Genomic DNA, 23,490 nt, shown 5'->3' with positions numbered 1-23,490 from the left:
CCCATGCCTATTTGTTCTTTGTTTCTAGAACCTTGTTATGCCTGATACATAGTATGCATTCAGTATGTGTTGAATAAATGGGAGAATGAATATGTACAAAAGTAGAATGGAATTTAGACTATAGTTTGAGGAAAATGAATAAGTACATTGAATAGCTATGGCACTGTCTATTTAATTGAGAGATTGCTTATTGGGTACTAAAAGTACAAAACCATTTCATTGTCTCTACTCCCTTTTTTAGTGGAGACAAAGGTGATGAAAATTGGGTATTGATACTATGTATTCTGGAAATTTTGAAACTTGCAACTAAATTAGTGGTACCTGAGGACCTTCGCTTTAATGTAAAAACAGAATCAAAAATAAAAAGGTTGTTTTTACCAACCTTTAGTAAAAACAAAATAAAACACTTCTCTTTCCTCCCTACTATGTTCCAACCACAAAGGCCTTGTTTCTGTTCCTGCAGTTTGCTAAGTCTATTCCTGCCTTTGTCCCTGCTATCATTGCTCTGCCTTCAGATCTTTGCACGACTGGGTCTTTCTTATTTTTCAGTTCTCACATAAAGTATCACCACCTTTGAGAGACCTTCCCTGTCTGAAAAGGTTCTTATTATCCCCAAGTCCCTTTCTATCACATTACCCTGTATTACTTTCCTCATGGTACTGTGAACAATAATCAATATCAAGGTTGCAATGAACAAAGAGCTTTATTTGGGGGTCTAAGTAATTGCAATTTGGGAGATACAGACTTGAGTAAAACCGGAAGAGTGTTTCTGGAAAGAGAAAGAGCCAGGGGCTTATAAAGGCAGATACTACGAGGTTGTTAAAGTTGTCTGGCAAGAATTATGGTTGATTCTGATGCAAAAAAGAAGATACTTGTTCCTAATGGATAGGCTATCACAAGGGTCTAATAAGTATCTTGAGTTTCATGAACATTGGGCAGATGTTCTGGATGCGCCTATTAAGATTCCACCTGAGCTGAGATGTGCATAAGTCACACTTCCTCAGTGGGCTCCTGGCTCCATTTTAGAAAGCTCTTTTAGCAATAATGACTCCATTTTGATTTTCCTTTCACAGTACTTATGACTATCTGAAGTCATTTTGCTTCTTTTTAATAACTTATTATTTGTTCTCCCTCTAGGGTAGAAGCTTCTGTCTGTCACTATTTTATCACAAGTCTCTATAGAACCATGTTTGGCACATAACAGGCACCCAGGAGGTGTTGAATAAAGGAATGAATCTTCACTTGCACTGATACAGTTATTTAGAAGTGTTTACTTTGCATTTTTTTGGATTAAAAGAAAAGTTTGGCTTAGAAAAGTCTATATTTCTTCTTTGGTTCATTTTTCCATTTCTTCTGTAATTAAAAAAGTTATCTTTTGCCCATTTTTCTATTTTTTAAAGGCAATTATACTTAAGATACTAACCCTTTTTTTTGAATGTCAGGTTTGTGGCAAATATTGTTTCCCATGTGTTTGCCTATTGATTTTGTTCCTGTTTTTTTGGACAGAAATTCAAATTTCAAGCAGTCAGATGGAGCAATATTTTCCGTAGTAGTTTAATCTCAAGCAGCATCAAGTCGCAGTCAAGTGGGGCGCTTAGAGGTTACTCTGAATCTGTGACTTTGGGCAAGTAGGCCAATTACTTAGCTATCAAATCTCCAGCTTCTCAGTCGTATTTTTCTCACTTGCGAAATGGGGATAATGGCACTAATCCGTTACAAAATTGTGAGGATTAAATGAAATTAAGAATATCAAATGACTCCGATAGTTGCACATTGAAAGCGCTCTAAATAAGAATGATTAGTAGTTAGCATTTCACTACTTTCATGCTGAAGCTGATTCTTTCCTGGTTCAGCTTGCGGTATAAATTTTCTCAAATATAACTTCTTTTATTTTCAGGAATTTATTTTGGTGCACCAAATAACTTACTTAAACGCCTGAAGTCAACTTGGAGTTTTCGGTAAGCAAGCGATCTACGCAGCCCTGAAGCATCAACCTACAGGAACAGATCAGTGTCTACGAGCTCTGGGCAGGCAGTGGCCGGGGTGGGCGGAGCCGGCCTCAGCCCTGCCCCGCCCCGCCCCTCAGCCGGATCCGCCCCAGGTTTCCGTGAATCCCAGGCGGCCGGGAGGTTCCGCGGTGTGTGCCTGTCTGGTCTCTACCTTGGAGCGACTTCTACCCCTTAGACGGAGAAGTGAGTGCAGACTTCTTTCTGCTTTGGGCCCGGGGTGGCGGGGCACCCGCAACCCACAGGTCCCCTGGGGGAGGAGAAGAGTCCGGGTCGGGAGAATCGGGCCCGCAGGCTCGGCGCGACTCGGCCTGCCGTGTCCTCGCGCTGGACGTGCATCCTGGGCTACGCGCGGCCAGGGATAGGCCGGGGCGCGCGGGGCCTCTGGATCCGCTGGACGCGAGGTCGGCGGCCTGCCTAGACCCAGCGTTGCCCCGCGCCTCCCGGTGTAGCCAGCGTTCCGGGCTCAGCTCCGGGCCGCGAGGCGCATCTTGGACCTGGTGCTCGTGCACCTGGGCGGGCAGTGCCCGGGATCCTCCAGGCGGGGCGTCAGGCCTGCGGCCCAGGGAAGGGTGACACGCCCAGAAATTGCCGCAGCTCCTAGCCGGGAGAGGTACTGGGTCACGCGCCCCGCTCTGCGCTTAGCGAATACCCAGAGGAATGGGGTGGGCCTCAGAGTAGGCGATGGTTCCAGGGGAAGCTGCTAGGTAGGTGGGGTGGGCAAAGGTGATTCTTGATTTTGGTGTAAAGCAGGAGGTTGCGAGATGGCGTATCCTAGCAGCTCCAGTTCAGGCTCCAGCTTCGAATTTCTTCTGTTTGGGGCTCACTGCAACCAGGGGCGTGGAGGAAGTGCGGTTACATTAGTTTTGCAGTGCCGGAACCTCTGGGAGACCGAGCAAGCCTACCACTGACGTTGTGCTTGATGATGATCCACAATTTTTGCTTATCCTTGGTGTTATCTTTTCGTGTCTGCCTCTATAACTGATAATCAAATAGAAGGAAGGGCGGGATTGAACGCAGTGAGTATTGATTACAGTATCCCACAAGCATTGCTCGACAACTTTTATATATGTTAGCTCATTTAGTGCTCACAACTGCCAACTTAAGTGGTATTGCTATTCCATTTCATACTCGAGGAAACTCAGATTGAATAATTTACCAAACTGCACAAATGGTTAAGTGATAGCATTAGAGTTGAAATTCAGATCTGTATGATTTCTGAGCACAGGCTTTATGGCTTAATGTAAAGAAGATTATTACTCTTTGGGATAAGATGGATACCTAGGTATGAGATCTATACTTTGAGATTTGTTAGCTGTATGACCTTGAGCAGGTTACTTAATCTTTTAGGGCCTGTTTCTGCATTTGTAAAATGGAGATAAAATACCTCCTATGTCATAGGGTTGTTATAAAGATTAAATAAGATCATTTTTGGACTACACTTAGCAAAGTGCCAGGCACATAGTGGTAAGCTATATATAACTACATATATCCTGCTGTTGTCATTAATTGAGGACAGCAAACTCCAGCTCTGAGCGCTGCCAGCTAGAGCCAAACACAATTTGTGTGGGCCTAGAACATAGGTAGAGGGAGGCAGGAAAGGATAAGAAAAGAATGGAGAACTGAGAACAGATGACATGTATGATGGCAATTATAGGCACATCAATAGATTAATCTATGGTACCCAGGGCCACTCTTTTGCCTTTGTGAGAATTTTTAAAAAGGCAGTTCCTCTTAGCTGATGAATTGGAGAAATGCATCCCACTCTGGGCTGAAGACATTCTGAGAGGTAGGTGTCTGGGACTGGACCATGCTGAGGCTCTCTGCCTCTGAGGGGGAGCCGCATTTCAGCACTGCACAGCATTCAGCACAGTGCCTGGCATAACCCCACAGTCAAGTGTGCAGTTCTCTTTCAGGATTTCTTCTCTCAGATTGAGCCCCTAAGAAAGGAGAAGGACAGGAGATTTCAGGACGGGGGAAACAAAATGGTTTTTTGCCTTTTAAGGGTTGCTTAATGACTGAACACCTCTTCCTAATTTTACCTATAGCTGTGAACACTTTATAGACAATGGTCTTCATTTCCACATAAATTTAAGGCAACCGAAGTATTACATATTTTTATATACTCTTTACAGTGGTATCACTCTTGCCCTGAATATTTCCTTTGTAGCCTGGGTTCAGATACCCGATTCATACTGTACCCTAACTCCTGTCAAGTTTTGGTATAGCTTTAGACATAGTGTTCCTTGCCCTCTTTCTTTCTTGGCGATTGCCGTGCTTTTTTCCTACTATTAGAGTTTTCTTTTCTCTTTCTTTTTCAAAACTTTCTTTAGCCAGTGATTTATTATGCTAGAAAGTATGCCTGTCAGCAAAACCAAGAGAGTGTAGGATGTGAAATATGATTAAATAACATTTGACCTTCAAGGATTTGTGACTAGCCACCACTGCTCATCAAAAGCATGATCTTTTAGGTGGATCTTTTAGCAAGGATAAATACTACTTTCATTGGTGGCACTCAACAAGTTTGAAGAGTCCAAACTTGGCCATTCCTTTAATGTACCCATTATTACCTACAGGCCAGCTTCCTTCCCACCAATATTTTCCCTTCATGTTCTTACTTACCTTATAAGGATTGCTAATCGGGTTAAAGTCCAAACAATTAGGTAGAATACTTGGTAGAAGATTTATTAAAAGACTGGCTAGAAGGAGGTTTAAATTAGCACCTAAAAGTAATGTATCATAGATTTTATTTGACTACATTATTTAAGTTTCTAATATGATGATCGAAGGCAGACATTATGTATACGTTTTTATTTATTTATTTATTCAATTGAAGTATTACAATATGAGGAAGTGCTACTAAATTGAAGTACTACAATACTATGTTTAGTTCTAGGTGCAACAGTGATTTGATATTTTTATACTTTACAGAATGATCACCGATCTACTTTTTGATAAGATTATGATAACTACATTTAAGCCAGTTATGCTGGTTTAAATGTATTTGAGGAAGTTGTGGGGGGAGGGTATTGGGCTTCTTTTGGAGAGACTGTTTATTCTTTTAATATATAACAGCTTATGAGTATGCAATCATAATTTTTAAAAGGACATTAAAATAGTCAATGTAATAGTCAAATTTACCAATATAAATTAGATGGATAGCATACTAACACTGTTTCTCCATGAAAAATGTGACATACTACATACTCATCTTGGCAAATAATTTTGAAATGTCCTCTTACCAAGTGGATGTATTATGTCCGGTTCCTGTGAAAATTACCAAAGCAGCAGTGTGGTTGCAATATGCATTGTCATCAGGCTACTTCAATACTCTGAGCATTTAGTTTACCATGCCTCTAGACCCTAAGGTGATAGTAGATGTTAAAATAGATATCTGCAACTGTAAGGAGAAATTTGTCTTCTCCCTCTCCCCCCTTTCTTGGTATTTGGCTTACTTTATAAAAATACACAACTTAAATACATATGACACTCTCTATATTAGACACACAACTGTTAGGTTTAATATTTTCAGTTATTTCAACTGAAAGCAAATATGTAAATTACGTCTTAAGAGCAAAGGGTTTCTTTAGAGGTTCTGCGTTCCCGGTCCACGGGAAGAACACTCCTTGAGCGATCCATGCAGGAAGCTCACCCAAACCTCCAACTTTCCAACAGGTCATTTCACCAGCAGGGCCTGTATCACATGGCTTCATAATGCACTGCTTGTTAGACACAATCTAACTTATCCACACCCCAAGTTTAAGCTTTTGTCTTCCCTAGAAACACTTAATGGAAAAACCAGTGTACAATCTACTTAGGGGTCAGAATTTTTTAAAAAGAAGGGAAAATTTAAAAAAGTATTTTTCAATGGTGTTGTCAAAATAAGTTGATGAAATACTAAAATGATGCTCCACCTTCAATACTTCTTGCTCCCCTTCTGTGCTTTGTTTTTCTCTTTAGCCCTTACCATCACCTATCATACTATATATCTCCCTACAGTGTAACCACATGAGGGCAGGGATATTTGTCTGTTTTGTTCATTGTTGACTCCTAATCCCTTAGAACAGTGTCTGACACACAGGCATTCTGTAAGTATTTGTTGAATGAGTGTTGAGTGAATGAATAGTACTATTAAACTGTTCATGATTGGGAAATATAAAGCGATTTGCCAGAAAGTTAAAAACAGCTGGAATGTGTATGCTAAGCAACCATAAAATGAATATTCTTGAAATCAGGAAATGTATAAACATCTCAACAGTTCTTTCTCAACATACAAACTTTTAAACCTTGAGGACAAACCAAGCTTTTAAACTCTGTAATTGTTGCACTTTTGAGTGGAAAGAATTTTCATGTCATTGTTCACCATGAACTAGAAAGGAGCATGTAGTGTTAAAATGTGAAATGCCTGTCTTGCCCAATTAGATAGTACATGTGCCCAACTGAGAAGAGGAGGAAGGGAGCCAAGTGTTAGAAAGCATTCTTTCAGAGTTGGGCATAGTTGGATAATAAGGGTAGGTGAGACATTCTGATTTCTGGTCCAACATCTGGGAGATTACAGAAGGTGGGAAGTTCTTAAAATGCCCTGAGGGGAATGAGAACCCCAAGGGAATTCAATCTCAGCAGGTTGCTGTGCCTTAATATAATGTCTAACTGCCTGCTGCACAGCTGGCCAGCAGCTTTACTGAGTCTTTATTGTAACTTAACAAAATTTTCAATTGAGCATCCTGGAATTTTCTCCTAGGGGATGCAGCTCTGATTTTTATCAAGGCAGTTTTTGGTAAAAGATGATTCACTTAAGTAGGTAAGGTATGTACTGTGTAGCTAACTTTGCCAAGATGCATGTTTCATAAGGTGAGGCAATACTGAGATGTTGTCACTGCTTCTAATTTTTATTAACACATCACTCACTGCACCTATGATGAACTGTTCATTTGATATGCTTGAAAATATAATGTTACATTTCTAAAATGTATATACAGCAGCCAAGGGATTAGTAAAGCAGTATAACCTGAAACACATGTTAAGTAAATTCTGTAGCCTGCTATGAATCATAGAACAGGTGAGATTTCATAGAGAAATCAAGGAAGGGGCCTTAGTTGATTGCTCACTTTGTAGCAATGAGGACAGGGTAGAACTGCACTTACTCCTTGTGTTCAAGGAAAGAAAAGAGTGATCAAGTGTCAACACTTTCATATTAACTCCTGCTGTCTCCAATTCTGCATGTTCAGGTATCAGCAATAGATCTATTTAGATTTTATTCAGTATAATTGAAGAATCTGGAAATTCATTAAAAAAACACATGGTGGCCAAAAGCTGATTCCCTTTGCTGCCATGATATGAACTGAGAGTTTAATAATGTGAGATTCCCTGGGTGGTAGTAAAATTTACTTCCTTACTACGCTGCATGTACCTAATAGACTGGGCCCTCTGTTTTGTTTGTTGATATGCATTATTTTTTCCAGTCATCTTGGGTTGGGGGATTGAATAACAATTTCAGGCAAAGGTACCTCTTTCAGTGGGAGAGTAACTGAATAAATATTTTTTTCAGATACAACTTTTTCTATAGTGGGAGATAGAGGCTGAGTTTGCAAAAGTTTATCCTTTTCCTTTTATTTCTCTTCTTGGTGATTATAAACTTTCTCTTCCCCCCTTTAAAAAAATTTTTGTTCCTACTCCTTTACTACCAGTTCCTAAACAAGTGTCATGTTCACTGTAATTAAATTAGGGTCATAGAACACTAACTGGAAGCAGCCTTACAGGTTAAAATGATTGACTCACTCTTAGATTTAACGATTGAAAAAACCCGAGGCCTAGAGAAGCTGCAGCACTTACCCACCTATGGTGTGACTGACGCAGAACTGCAGTCCAGTTTTTCTGACTCCTGAGCCAGTGACCTCCTGTGGTCCCTTTTGCACATTGAAAAGAAAGCGTGCCCTTTTCTCTGTTTTTTATGCTTCTGTACTTGACCTAATTCTGTATCCCCATCGCTAGTATCCCGTGGTAGGGATTAAGTAAAAATGTGGGCATCACTGTCTTCTGAATACTGGTCAAACGTAGTGTAATTTTCTTTATTGTAAGTTTTTCGATATCAGAGTCTTGGATATTAAATGTGGTGTGTTCCTGAGAATTAGTTTTGCTCCCTTAAGATGGTCCAGCAGTGCGCTCAGAGAACACTGAGATCCAGTGACCCCCATGTAGATCTGTGTGTGTGGAGACTCTCTAGCACAGAGCAAATACTTTCTTAGCCTTAAGTAATTTACAATCTAATGGGCTCTCTTGAAGAGGAACTGCTGTGATGTAACTATAAACCATTCAGCTCTTCTACTCCTTTGGCAAGCTACTGTTATTCTGGTTACATTTGTTTAAGAAAGATAGTGATAGTTATGGTATAAATATTAATCTTGTAATTTTTAAGATCCTATTCATTAAGTTGTATCAGGCTGAATATTACATTTGATATACTTACTAAAAAGTCATAAGGAAATTAATTAGAGAATATTGCTGTTATATTAAGTAAAGATTAATTAGAGGCTCTAGTGCCCTCAGGGCATTCTGGCATGAGGGGGGAAAAAAACCTGGGTTCTTGCCCTGGCCTTGCCGCTTATTATCTTGTTTATGTTGGGTAACTAATTTAACCTTTTTGGAGAAATTCATTTTTTTAATAGACACTATGCATTGTTTTGAAAATTACAATGTGCTGAAAATTATGAACATATTTTGGGACAATCCAGATATTTGCATGGTTAGTATTATAGTTATAGCTATGATGTATTGACCTCTTACCATATAGTAGTTCTCCTTAGCCTGGCCAATTCTCTCGGGTTTTTTGGTAAAGCACAGAATATAATATGTTATTTGGAAGCACTTTGAAAGTTGCAAAAAGCAAACCCCAAAATTATCCAGATGTATGGAATTAACTATCTTTCCTTTCCCTCTTTCCTCCCTTTCTCCGTTCCCACACTCTCTACCTTTAAGTTTAAGGGGAAAAAAAATCCAGTAGCAAGTGACAATATGAATGCAAATTCATTTGTAATGGAATATAGTTTTAATCCTTGGCTTCTGAGGATTAAAAACCTCTGAGGCCTTTTGTTGCTCTCTGTCTGCACCACACAGTTTTATACTTCTATGTATACAGAGATAGCTAGGTATTTATTTTGCCTTTTTTTTGCATCCCTCCACCCTCTGTATTTACAACGCATAGAAGATATTCAGTGTTGAGTGATTGGATCACCTGATACACTTATAATGAGCACTAAGGTCTTCTATTGTTGTATCATGCCCCTCACCCCCATCCTTAGCATAGTAATGGGTATACAGTAACCTCTTAATATATACACCTGTTGGTTTGATTTGGGACTTCCAAGTAGTGTAGCAGCTCTTGGATTTACTGACATATTACCCTTTTCCCACTTTTTTTAGGAGGGGGATACCTATTACTGTTGTGAGCCACACAATTTGAGAAACACTGTAGGCATGTACTGCTGATGTTGCTGGGATGCATTCCAGCTACCCCAGGGTGACCCCAGCTCGCTTTCAGTGGAGGTCATGCAGGACACTCTATGGATAGCAATTAGGGAGTCATGGTATTAGAACCAGAAGAAACCTTTGAGCACATTTTAATATTGCCAAACTTCTCATTTTGTAGCTAAAGACTGATGTTTACTAAAGGCATTGGTGGATGGGCACCGACTTTTCCCTCCCAATTGTTTTAGGGCAAATAATGAGACATTGTCACTGGTCACTGGTCCCCACGCAGCAACTATGAAGTAGCTCAGATAAATAAACTCTACTGAGAGAATTTAGGAGAATTACACTTATGTATAGTCAAGGCTGGCTACTTTGGCAAATTCATTTTATGTAAATCCCAGAGGCTCTTTTATTATTGTTTCAAGAAGCTTTTTATAAACAAGGATGAAAAAAGTGCTTTGTGTCTTACTATTTAATAATAGGCCATCAATGCTGAGACAGTCAATTAAAATATTTGACTACTTAATAAAATGATAATTGCTACAATTCGTAGTGTGTCATATATGCTGAGCATGCTGCAAACCTGTCATTATCAGAGGTAGCTGCTTGGGTAGGCTGGGGCAGATATAGACAGAGCCATAAATTCTAGGTGTAGCTGATTGGACTAGGGTACACCCTGGGCAGCCAGTAATGATTTTTTTTTTTTAAATCAGAAGGGATAAAATCATAATGTGAATTGAAAGAAAATGGCAGTGGGAATACCAGTTGGGAGACTATTACAGTAGCAGGTGAGAGCTACAGAAGACATGATGTAGTTGTGACTGTGGGTATAGGGAAGGTTCCGCACCTCCGCATTGGAGAGATTTGGGGTTGTAGTAGGCAGAATCTCCTTTACTGAAGAGATCTAAGGAGTGAGTCTAAGGGAAGATGGGAAAAGAGGTAGCAGACAGGACTTGAGGATTTTCAGCTAGGGCATGGGAATAACCATATGCCTTAAATTTCACACATCAGGTCCTACTTCAGATATTAGGTCTTAATTTTTAATTCCTTTGAATTATCTGTGTTGTGTTGATTCAGGAAAGTTAGGGTGACTGGGACAATGGTTCATATGCTTTCTAGGGGTTAATTGCATTTAGAAACCAAACAATTCTCCAGTAAGTAATCTATACAGTAGAGAAGCTGTTGTCTAATCCTAGAGGCTATTTCTGTCTTTTCTCTCCATCATCCTGCTCTTTGAGGAGTGAAATACATAGAATTGCTCTTTAGTTGCACATGCATTCCTCTGCCTGGCCACTCATCCCAGCCAAATCTCCTATTTTCCATACTAAAGGGTATAAAATATTTGTTTTGTTTTCTTCCATCATAAAAGAATACCTATTGCTCTTTTAAAAACTGGTTATTTTAATATAATAAAAATTATCCTGTGCTGGATAATTACTTAGAAAGGAAATGAAAAGAAAATCTTCATAAATGTTGCTATTAAGAACATTTCAGACCCAAGTGTTTATGTAATTTCTTCCATTTGCCATTCAGCCATAATGGGTTTCTCGATAAAAATGATGCTGCCCTAAGAGTCATTTTCAGTGGGAGATTGCTGCTAACAGAGGAAATTTGTGTCCCGGCTACAATGCAGTAATGTAACTGTCAGCAATTTACTAAATAATCAGGTGTGCCTGGCACGTTATTTTTGTAGCTCTTGTATGAGCATGGTTAAGGAAAAAAAATAATGCTCTTCTGATGTGTTGTGTCTCTTTGCTATGAGACTGACATTACACATAGGTATTATCTTCATTCTCTGTTCCCCATCCTTGGAAATTTGAGGGCTTTCTGGCTGCTAGTAGAGAATTCTTTACATGTTGTTTTGTGGGAGCCTTAGAGGTCCTTGCTCATTCTAAGTCCCTCTGCAAGGTACTGCATTATCCATGCAGCTTAAGAGACTCTAAATTACCTTATGCAAAAGAAAAAAAATTACACAATTAACATTTATTCCATAGATTCTGTGTTAAATATGAAAAGCAAGATGCCTGGCACATGTCAGATTTGTGAGTTCACTTGCAGTGTCTTTATTTTTACTGATGAGGAAATCTAGGTTCTGAAAGTAACCTATACGAGGTCACACAGCTAGTGCCAGATGCAGGATTCGACCCAGGTATGTATTGCTCCAAATTTGATCTTGTTCTGTACTGTAGTAATCTGTTACTATTAATGCAGCAGTAATTCAAACAAGGGACTTGGTGTGGGTTGGAATAATTGGGAAACATGGAATGGAATAATAAAAAATATGAAACATGGGATAGATAGGAGAGGATCAGTCCCTGGAGGCAGGTAGTCTTAAAATAAAAATTATAATAATAATAATGATGATAAAACAACTTTTACCATGTTCTAGGCACTGTTTAAATGTATTAATTCATTTAGTCCTTACAATAACCCTATGAACAGTTATTATTTTCATTTTGTAGATGAGGAAACGGAGAGGTTAAAGCTCTTACCTAAGGTCACACATTAAGCCAGTGGTGGGATCCAGATGAGAACTCAGCAGTCTGATTCCAGAGCCTATGAAATGAGGCAATGAAGAGGAAGGGGCCAATCAAGGGAGGATGCTTCAGGGCTGAAAACAGTAGATGTAAAATAGGGGAAAAGTAATCGTGCATAGGGATGAGGTGAAGGATATAGGTTTGGGAGTACCTTATGCCAAGTGGATGGCTGAAGCCTTGAGAGGGGTCAGGTCAAAGAAGTAAAGGTAGACAAAGGTCAGGAGGTGACAGAGCCTAAAGGGATGCTTACAGTTTCTTGGATGGGAGGGGAAGAGGTACTAGTCAAAGGCAGAGAAGAGGAGAATTAGGCATGCACAATCTAAAGGAAGAAGAGATTGAGGATGAGGCCCCAGTGTCAATATGCCAGAGACTTCCTGGATGTGCATAGCTTCAAAGTCCCTGGACCATTGTCTCTGTGCTTTTGAGTTTTGAGGTATCTCCCCTTTCCTACTAGTTTCTTCTTGCCTCTTACTATGTTTTTAGCACTTTTTCTTTTTTCATAAATCAAAGTGAGAAGGAATGGTGATTGTATTCACACTATTATTTCAAATGCCCTCTAGTATTGTATATATTTCAGAAAATAAATAACTAATCATCTTAATTAAATTGGTGTGAAGACATGCTAATTTTGGTAAATTCCGTATTTTGCGTATTACTGGATGAAGAGACTTTCTTCATATGTTGGAGTGTTCTAAATTCCAAGATAAAATTAGAAGAGGTTTGACACAAGTGACATTTTATTTAATTTTTATTTTTTTTGAATTTTATTTTATTTATTTTTTTATACAGCAGGTCCTTATTAGTCATCCATTTTATGCACATCAGTGTATACATGTCAATCCCAATCTCCCAATTCATCACACTACCCCTCCCACCCCCCCCGCCACTTTCCCCCCATATGTTTGTTCTCTACATCTGTGTCTCAGTTTCTGCTCTGCAAACCGGTTCATCTGTACCATTTTTCTAGGTTCCACATATATGCGTTAATATGCGATATTTGTTTTTCTCTTTCTGACTTACTTCACTCTGTATGACAGTCTCTAGATTCATCCACGTCTCTACAAATGACCCAATTTCGTTCCTTTTTATGGCTGAGTAATATTCCATTGTATATATGTACCACATCTTCTTTATCCATTTGTCTGTCGAATTTATTTTATTTACTTTTATTTTATTTATTTTATTTTAAAATAAGCCATTTCATCCTGTTATCCCCAGTTTGAGAACTTGCAGTAGTGCCTTATTAGGCACCTACTGAGTCCTTCAACCTGGCTCTCAGGACACTCTAAACTTGCCCCGCTTTCTGTCTTGCTTGGCTTTCCCCGACACAGATGCTCGCTTCTCTTGTCTTGTTCTTTCCTGTCCCTGTGCTGTTTCCCTCTTCACCTGTTTAAATGAGATTTCAAAGCCCGGGCAGTGTTAGTCTCACCTGCACTCTTAATACTGTTAATTCTCCTCTGTCTGCTTTATTGATTTCTCCTTGACCTTAGTATCTTTCTTACAGGTTGTCAGTACTGTGTATTTTACCACTTAATAATTTTGATGCATGTAAAGTGGCCAAAAAAAAAAATCTGACTTCATAGTAAAAGGCCATAGTAGTTTTAGTCTTACTACAACATCCCTACGTAGGGAATTTAGGAAGCAAATTGGGAATTTGTGAAGTTTGTTGCTTATTAGGGAATAATTCTCTTCTCAGGTGAAGGGACATACATATATCATGGCTTTTAAAAGGAATTTTTAGCTACTAAGACTACAAAACCTACCTTATTATTCTGTTTAATTTAGGAATCTTAAATGCTAGTATTGGATTTTTTGACACATATCGAGGATTGCTGCTGTTTTTAGAGTCTAACAGAGTATTTAGTTTCCATAAGATATGAGTTGTTTTTTGACACTGCCAAAGAGCTCTTCTAATAGTGATGCTTATTATTTCAGAACTGATCACACGTTTTGTACAGCACAGAAATCCTGTTTGAATATAACAAGATGATGAGTAGATTTGTTCCTGTAGTCCCAGAATGTCAGCTAAATCTCAGAGTGGAAGACAAGGGCACTAACTACTCCACATTCTAAGGATGTTGCCAGCAGCTCAAGGGGAGGAGGTACCTTTCTGCCTCCAGAACCTGCAACCTCCACTTTGCTTTAGACAGCTGGCTAAGTGGACTTCCAGCTGGGGCATGTAATGCCTACTTCCTCTTCTTGGTGACACCTGCAGGCCCTTTCTTTCCCTGGGTTCAGGAAGGAAAGTAGCTCACCCTCAACACTGCATCATCTCTCAGGGCCAGTCCCCAGCTAATCCTCCCTCTCCCCAGTCCTCTTCATATAATGATTGGAGGTTGGGGCAAGGAGGGCTGGGTGAAAGTTAGGCTAACCCTGGTGTTTCTTAGCAAGTCTTGACGAAAGATGAGCCATGCCTATTTGCTGGATGCTCTCTGTAGAAAGGGTTTGTCAACCTTGTCTGCACGTGGAAATCATCCAAGGAGCCAATGCCCAGGTTACACCCTAAACCAATTAGATTACATCTCTTTGAGTGGGACACCAGCATCAGTGGCTTTGAAAGCTCCCCAGGTGATTCCAAAAGCAGCAAAGCTTGAGAACCACTGCTGTAAAATGTGTGGGGATGGGGTGAGGAGAGGAGAGGTGTTTGGGGTCTTTTATTCCCCAGGCTTGGGTCTTAGCCAGAATTTCCTTGAAAATGGCAAATATCTTACTCAGTATCTTGTCAAATAAAGATAAAATTAAGATTGAGGTTTAATCTGTTTTGTTTTGTAGCAGAAGGCTATGTTTAAAAGAGGGGTCAAGATTATACTTGGACTTTTTCTGAATGGTAAAATTTGTAGTGATGAAAAGATTAATATGTCTTTTTTGCCATCTTCAAAGCTTCATTTTATTGTCACACAGTAAATGAGTTTTATCCCAGCAAGAGAATCTGACTGAAGCAATCACTGGCATGGGCTAATAAGACATCTGAATTGCCTGGAAGCACGTATAACAAAGTCTTATTCTAGCAAGTTCACTCTGTTATCCTATTCTGACAATTTGTCTTAAGAAATCAGATATTTCATTAGGAATGTATGTGCCTCTTTTTTTTTTTTTTTTTTTTGGCCATGCCGCGCAGCTTGCAGGATCTTAGTTCCCTGACAGGGACCGAACCCAGGCCCTGGCAGTGAAAGTGCCGAGTCCTAACCACTGGATTGCCAGGGAATTCCCAAGGAATGCATGTGCTTCTTAAAGGCACCATTTCACTGGCTTTCTCATTTCTTTGTTTTTCTCACAGCTCAAGAGATGGCTGCCCAGTGTGTCACAAAGGTGGAGCTGAATATTTCCTGTGACAATCTTTTGGATAAAGATGTAGGGTCAAAGTCAGACCCTTTATGTGTGTTATTTTTGAATACGAGTGGTCAACAGTGGTATGAGGTAATGTTAAATACTTGTAGGTGAAAAGCAATCTGTATTGCTCTTTTGATAATATGAAGAGTTTATTAAAAATGTTAAAAATAATAAAACCATCTCATCTGTTAATGCAGTTTTTTGGGCAAGTTTGTCCTTGATTGTGAAATTTTTCATACACGTATAGACACTTCCTTTAGCTACCATGCCTGTATTTAGTTACATGTAGTATGTAAAGATATTAAACAAATGCACCTTTGATCTGAAGAAACTTTTTTATTTTGGGGGAGTGAATATAGGTTGAGCGCACAGAGAGGATTAAGAATTGCTTGAATCCCAAATTTTCCAAGACATTTATTATTGATTACTACTTTGAAGTGGTTCAGAAATTGAAATTTGGGATTTATGACATTGACAACAAAACTATCGAGCTGAGTGATGACGACTTCTTAGGAGAATGTGAATGTACCCTTGGACAAGTGAGTATATATAGTATAAATGTTTTGTCTAAACTTGAACCAAAGAATTGGGTGTTTCTGATAAGTGCTCATTAGTTTAATTGCTAAAGTTGAAAAGCACTGTAATCGCTTTAAAGACTGAGTTCATATATTAGTATGTTTGGCTGGAACATTATAGAATTTATCTTATTTTTCATGAGGGTAGGGACCATGTGTGTATGGGTGTTTCATTCAACATTTCAATAAATAATACCATTGCTCTAACTGCTTGTCTGCTGTTTACAGATTTCAGTACAGTATTGTTCTTATGTTTAAGTCATAAATGCTGTCAAAGTAACAGCAGCTTCTCCTATGTTCTAACTAGCATGACTGGTGCCCCTTGACCCCCCGCCCCTTGACCCCCCACCCCCCGGCCCCAGCACCATCCCTTTACCTGGCTTGCTCCTCCTCTAACCTTAGGTATAGACCTTACTCCCCCTAGCAAGCCTTCTCTGATGCCCTAGAGCAGTTTGGATCACCTCCATGTGCTCGCTTGGTCCTCTCTACCGCTTCTACCTAACACTCACCATATTTTATTGTAGTTGCTTAATTGTCTGTCTTTCTAAGATATGACAGGTTGGGTCAGAGCAGGGGTGTGTCTGTGGGCTCACCGTTGTGCTTCTAGCTCAGTTTGACTTGTAAGGAGAGATCATGACCATTTATGATAGAATGAGGAAGGCTTCAGGAGGGAGGAGTCATTTTTTTTCAGTGGGTGACATCTATTTGTAAGATTTGTCTTTTATGAGTTTATTTTTTAGTGTTGAATTTTTTGGAGATCATGGTATTTCCTGTGTCTCAAGGACAACATGGAGCTGATCAGTTTTCTCAAACTTTGATAAATAGTATCAAAGAGAAAATTAAAGAAGTATTTATTGTTTGGAAAAAAATCAGACTGTATCTAAAATTATAATAAATTTGAGAAATATATCTATTTGAGAGTACCTAGGTCTACTATATTATTTTAATCAAAATGATATCTTGTGGGGATTATATACTGAAGTTACGTGTCAGCTGAAAAATTGCATCCCATTTATTGAGTATTCTAAGACCCACCTTTTACCTACAGGGGTTTCATTTCAGCTCAGTGATTTGTGTATGTGATGAGAATCTGGCCCTCTTTTTTCATTACAAGGAAGGATTTAACTTTGAAGTAGTCGATAAAGAAACTAGTGGGTGGGGAGATTTTATCTATCAGGATTGGCTCCTTGGAAATCTTTTTCAGTGGGTGTAGATGCATTTTATAATATCTAAGTCTTTAAGGAATGGACTTAATGTTTCCATTTCTGATGACTTTAAGTGAACTTTATACTCAACCCGTTTTGAAACCATTCAGTCTAAACATTCACATGTTGAAGTGAAATAGCTCTTTCTATCACTTTCCAATTTTAACAGATTGTTTCCAGTAAGAAACTAACTCGACCACTGGTGCTTAAAAATGGCAGACCTGCAGGGAAAGGAAGCATTACGGTAACGATAAGATATTTGTCTTTTTTCCTCCGAAGATTTAGCATAATAGGACATGCTAAAACTGTATATATCAGACAGATATTCTACAGCCGTGCTTTATCGTTTGATCCCAAATGTTGCCTTGCCTTAAAGTGATCACAACTGGAAACTGTGTTGTTCCAAAAAGAAAGAAAAATGCAGTGTGGGAATCCCTTCTTTGAGTTTTTTAAGTTGCCTATAGAGTCAGGCACATCTTGGTAATGCTTGCCTGTCCCCGATGGAAGCGTAAATTCCCAAGTGAGAAAGAAATTACTTAATAATCTGAATGGATCAATTTGGCTCTCAACAAAGCAAACATGGCAGAGACTTTCCGTAATGGTTTTGATTCCAGAATGATCTCATATTATGACATGGCCATTGAACCTCTTAACTCTTAACCATGTTTCTTTTGTGCTTGCACTTTGCTGTCCAAATTTTCCATTGCTGATTACTGGACCTGGGCAAATGAATATATGCATTATCTTGTTTCAGATTTCAAATTATATAATGCCATGCTTTTATATATTTTATCTTCTAGAGTTTCTGTCCAGGTAGTCACTGCCTGAAGAGATAGTTGTTTTACTTTAGCTCTGCCTGAGAAGGCTGGCTCTCTGAGAAAGCCATGTTTGAAGATTATTACGATTATCAAACACATTTCTCTGAGCAGCTCTTTTGCCCTAGTTTAGATTCCTGAGGCATAAGAATGTTCAGTCTTTTGAGGGTGTTGACTTATGTGTGTGGGACAGAGATCATTATCAGTAGTTAGCTTTATTGCTTTTGGGGTCATGATAGCCTGGAATTTATTTTTAAGTAGAATAAGTCTTTCAGTTACCTTGGATGAAAAATATTGATCCGATATTTGAATTTATAGTGTGTGATTTACTCATGCTTCTCAATGTTTGGAGAGCTCTCACTAGTGTTGTGCAATCTTCCAGGGCTTTGATTTTTCACTGGAAGAGGGAAGATCCAGTTTGGGCAACAACATTGAAAAGGAAGTTGCATAATGCAGACTAGGCATATTTTGGGAAAATATTTATTTCACATGCATAAAAGAAATAGTGATAAATCTTTCTTAATGGTACCATTTTGTTATTAAACCTTTTAGAATTCACTTATATTAGTATAGACTTTATATACCATTAGATAACAGAATAATTCAGTACTTCCTGAGTATATCAAAATCCCCAAAACATTTTCTTTCACTTACCTTGTCTACTCATAGATTTCAGCTGAAGAAATAAAGGATAACAGAGCTGTCTTGTTTGAAATGGAAGCAAGAAAACTGGATAATAAGGTAGGTAGGTGATACAGATTTCAACAAGGGTATCATGTTTTGCCTCACATTGATTCCTTTTTGAGAAAATAATAATGGAATTGATATTATGAACTCTGTCATCTAAGCATCACTTTGAGTGTTAGTTACTCCCAAATTCTGCTTTCTGTTTGTGTGTATGTTTAAGCAGAAGCCATTTCTCTTTACCTCTTTCCTCTAGATGTAATCAAAGTGTTTGTATAGCTTAAAAGAAGAATTAATACAGTCATTAATGTTGCTGTAAGAGGCATTTGAGAGTGTATTTGGATTACTTAAGGAAAAAAGTGAAAATTCCATGCTTTATTAATTAGATTTTCCTCTTTGCGTTCAACAGTCAATTTTTTTTGAAGAATGAGTACCAGTACATAAGTACACAACAGTTTAGTTTACAGCATGGATTGGAATAATTCTTTGAGTGATTTTTGTATATAATCCTGTAATCCAATCAATAGTCTTCATCATTTTCATATACTTTACAATTCAGTGTGCAAATATCTTAGACTAGTAGCCAGTATCTTTTTTTTTTGGACAAGTTTAAACATATACAAAAATAGAAAAGTATTTTTAAAAAATCTCATGTTCCCACCACCTATCTTTAACAGTTTTAACTCATGACCAATTTTGTCTCATCCCTACCCATATCTACTTTCTCTCCTCCCAGACGTCACATCAGTTCATCCATATATGTTTTGGTGTATCTCTAAGGACTTTTAAAATAATATAATTCATTAATATGTCTCTTAAATTTTTTTAATCTATAAATTCTCCCCTTCCTTTTACTTCTTCCCTTCCTCCCTCTCTTCCTCTCTTATTCCCTCTCTCTCTCCCCCTCCCTCCTATCCATCCATCCATCCATGGAATTTATTCAATAAACTGACTCCTTTGTCCTATAGAAGTTTCCGCACACTGTATAAGCTAATTAAATCCCTGTGGTGTCATGTAACATGTTCATCTCTCCACCTTTATTTCCTGATTTCTGTAAGCTGGAATTGAATATAGAGGTATGATCTGGTGGTATCTTGAATTGGTATGAGGTTCATAGGTGGTGGCATTAATTCCATCAAGAGGCACATATTGTCAAGTTCTGTCTTTTGGGGTATTAGTGACCATTGATGACAACTACCTAGATATATTATTTTATTAAGGGTCTTAAAATAGTGATATTATCATGCTATCATTCCTTCTTCATTTACTTGTGAGAATACTTCTACAGAGAGAAATATTCTTCTTCACATTAGGTATTTATTTATTCTGAGATACAGTTTGTCCAGACAAGGCAAGTTGAAATGTTTGATTTTTTTTTATCATATTTACCATTTTTCAAAATAATAAATTCCTCTATATGTGACCAATGAGGACTTTTTTTTTAATTCTTAGTATTGCTGTGAACTATATTGATTAATTCTTATTGATGCCTGAAGTATCCCAACTTTAGCCTATGGGAGGGAACCTATTTAAGTTTGTTCATGAGACCATTTGGCATGACCCCAGAGGTCTCTGGATAGCTTCCTGCTCTGTGGCATGACAAATGTTCCAGGCTTATTTTATCTAATTTCTGCTCCAGATTGACAGATGAAAGGGAGCCTTTCTACAATGAGTCCACAATGTGGTACTAGAAGTGCTTAACATTTATTGATGGTTGTCACTCATCGTTTCTAGGATTTTTTTTGTTATTTATTTATTTATTTATTTATTTATGGCTGTATTGGGTCTTCGTTTCTGTGCGAGGGCTTTCTCTAGTTGCGGCAAGCGGGGGCCATTCTTCATCGCGGTGCGCGGGCCTCTCACTATCGTGGCCTCTCTTGTTGCGGAGCACAGGCTCCAGACGCGCAGGCTCAGTAGTTGTGGCTCACGGGTCTAGTTGCTCCGCGGCATGTGGGATCTTCCCAGACCAGGGCGCGAACCCGTGTCCCCAGCATTAGCAGGCAAATTTTCAACCACTGCACCACCAGGGAAGCCCCGTTTCTAGGATTTTTCAGTGGACAGATATAGGAAAGTCTTTTCTTTTTTAAGGGAAACTAAATCATAAATTTGTACAACAATTTCCAATTCAGATGTAGAATTACAAGGCTGTATTTCTTTAATTCTGTAGTTAACACCTCTTTTCACTTATTTCAAAAATGTTGATTCCCAAAGATACTAACATAATTGCTTACCTGTTTTGTCCTATATAATATCTAATAGTTTAAGAATATAAATATTCATGTTATAATTAAAATATTTTTACTGAAAACAGTTTGAGCTTTCTTTGAAGTTCTTTTTGTCTTTAGGCTTATATATTCCACTTGAGTTCTACAGTTCAACTCTTGTGTTTCAAATAATTCTTCTCTGAATGGTTATGCTATAACATTAACACATAATCGAATTTTGCTTTTGATATTTAGGGATTGCTTTACAATTGTTTTTTTGATTTAATTTTGTTTTACCATCATGTATAAGATGGTTCCAAAGCCAAATCTACAAAACAAGGTATGTTCAAGAAATTTAGCTTCTTCCCCTGTCCGCTCTATATTTTTTTCTCTTTCCTGGCTGTATGTAATACTTTTTTAAAATTTATATTTTACGGTTTAATCCTTCATATTCCAAAAAAAATAAGGTTTTTTTGGTGTGTCTATACATGTGCATATGTATATGTATGTCTGTGTATATATAAACATACAAATAGACATACATGTGTATATCTATATAGATAGATATGTGTGTGCATGTGTGTATGTATGTATTTATATTTATATTCCCCAGTCTCAGCCCGTGAGTAAGTGTAGCATAATATATTATGCATACGTTCCTCTACCTTGCTTTTTTGACTTAACTTATCCCAGAGTCAGGGACTTTTAATTCTTATTTTAGTTCTACTACTGTCATATTAATGAACTTTCAAACAAGGTCTGTTTTCTGACCTTCAGTATGGTAATAATGATATTCTGCCTTTCTCAAAAGATTATTTCTAAGATAAGTGAGACAGAGCATGTTTATGTGTTTTTGGAAAGTTAACTTCTCTATGTATAATGCTGTTCTTAGTTCTATAAAATGAGGCATAGAGAGGCTTATTACATTACTTAAGGTTCTTCTTAGAGATAAGATTAAATTTTAAAAGTTCTGCTTAGTCTTTGTGTTTATATTTTTGACTGTGCCGAAGGTGCTACTTTCTTAACATTAGACTGTGCTGAGGAAGGAAGTAATATTATCTTCTTAATTTAATACTGAGGTAAATTCAGGACTGAAAAAAATCTTCAGTTTAGCGACATATCTGCGTATATTACTGTGAGATTAACAGGTGTCCTTTCGATTTCACAAATAATAAGTAATATATGCTAAGGAGTATAGAAATTTCAAAATGAAGATAAATAAAAATGAGAAAATAAAATCATCCACAGTCTTACTAACTGAGTTTTACCTCTGGGAACGATTTGTACATTCTTCCAGAATTTTATCTCCCTGTGTAAGAGTGTGTGTGTGTGTGTGTGCGTGTGTGTGTGTAAGATGGCGATAAGGGTATTTTTGAACACTCATTGTACTTGAGCATTATACAGGAGTGCTGTGCTGTGGTGAATTACAGAGGAAATAGGGAATGCACTTTGTGCCCTTGAAGTACTTCTGTTGTGCATTCCACATATCTACTTGTGTGTGCTTCCTTGTGTGTGTAAAGAAATGTGTGGGATTGCTGAAGGAGTATTGGACATAGAAGGGTAAGATACGAACTCAAGACTCAGATCCATCAATTAATTAGTTGTGTGATCTTGGCAAAGTCATTTAAGTCCTCTGAATCCATTTTCTCTTTCTGTCTCTCATGGTGTTAGTATGACTAATGTATGGGATCATTTATATAAAACTACTCAGTGCTATGTGAATGAATGAACACTGTTAATAATGAAAACAAGCTAAAAACGTATTGATAACGGGTCCTATTGATCATTGTATTTTAAAGCCATCATGTAAGGGTGTGATACACAGGATTATGAGCATTTATCACAAGTGCCTTAAAAGTTCTCCTAGTAGACTTGAGCAGGCTCATATGTTTGTGAGGAAGGTGTTGGGATTTGTATTTACTACTGTATTGTACTGTATATATCTTTACTATAGAGTTAAACTTCAGGTACTGCTAACATGTAACATGTATAAAGTGTGGTTTCACATGGTTTAGGAGGAGAATAATTGCTTTTTTATTTTAATGTAGGATCTATTTGGAAAGTCAGATCCATACCTGGAATTCCACAAGCAGATGTCTGATGGAAACTGGCTAATGGTTCATCGAACAGAGGTGAATATCTGAATTTGAAAAGTAGGGTTGAGGTTTCCTTTGGAATTGTAGTAATCTGAACTTTTAAAAATTATGTATTTATAAAAATATTAATCTGAGTTCAGACATATATAATTGCCAGAGACACAAAGTCAGCATGCTCATTTTTTTTCTTTTAATGAGAAGGTGCTACTATGCTTAATTTTTAAAACCCTATAAAGAACACTAAAATGTATACAAGTGTATCCCTCACCTAGATTTATCAAATGGTCATAACTGCATACATGTGTGTTCTCTATCTCTCTCTCACGCATATCCATGCCCTTTTGCAAAACTATCCTAATGTAGGCTGCAGACATCATGGCTTTTCACCTTTAAATGCTACAGTAGGTATTTCTCAAGAACAAGGACATTTCTCTACACCTCCATAACTGAGAGCATTAACATTGATTTAGTAACATCATCTAATATACGATTCATCTTCAGATCTCCCCAATTTTCCCACGTTTTATATATGTTTTGTTTTGTTTTGTTTTGTTTAATACAGGATCCAATC

General features: G+C 38.0%; 1 protein-coding gene across 2 annotated transcripts in view; it reads left to right on the top strand.

Annotated features, from left to right (window-relative positions):
- The window catches only part of CPNE3 (copine 3), a 50,242-nt gene that overhangs the window by 4,026 nt on the left and 22,726 nt on the right, over window positions 1-23,490 (top strand). The window contains exons 2-7 of one of the 2 annotated variants that reach the window (XM_059902206.1): window positions 1,898-2,192; window positions 15,288-15,319; window positions 15,700-15,879; window positions 17,290-17,364; window positions 18,605-18,676; window positions 22,872-22,955. In XM_059902206.1, coding sequence (XP_059758189.1) covers window positions 15,296-15,319; window positions 15,700-15,879; window positions 17,290-17,364; window positions 18,605-18,676; window positions 22,872-22,955 — 435 coding nt within the window. In that variant the 5' untranslated portion in view covers window positions 1,898-2,192; window positions 15,288-15,295. Of the gene's footprint in view, window positions 1-1,897; window positions 2,193-15,287; window positions 15,428-15,699; window positions 15,880-17,289; window positions 17,365-18,604; window positions 18,677-22,871; window positions 22,956-23,490 lie in introns of both variants that reach the window. The other variant, XM_059902205.1, reaches the window with a different exon arrangement.

Source organism: Balaenoptera ricei, chromosome 17, assembly GCF_028023285.1.
Source record: "Balaenoptera ricei isolate mBalRic1 chromosome 17, mBalRic1.hap2, whole genome shotgun sequence".
Taxonomy (NCBI): domain Eukaryota; kingdom Metazoa; phylum Chordata; class Mammalia; order Artiodactyla; family Balaenopteridae; genus Balaenoptera; species Balaenoptera ricei.
Note: the sequence above shows the minus strand (reverse complement) of the source record. Positions and strands in the feature narration are given on the sequence as shown.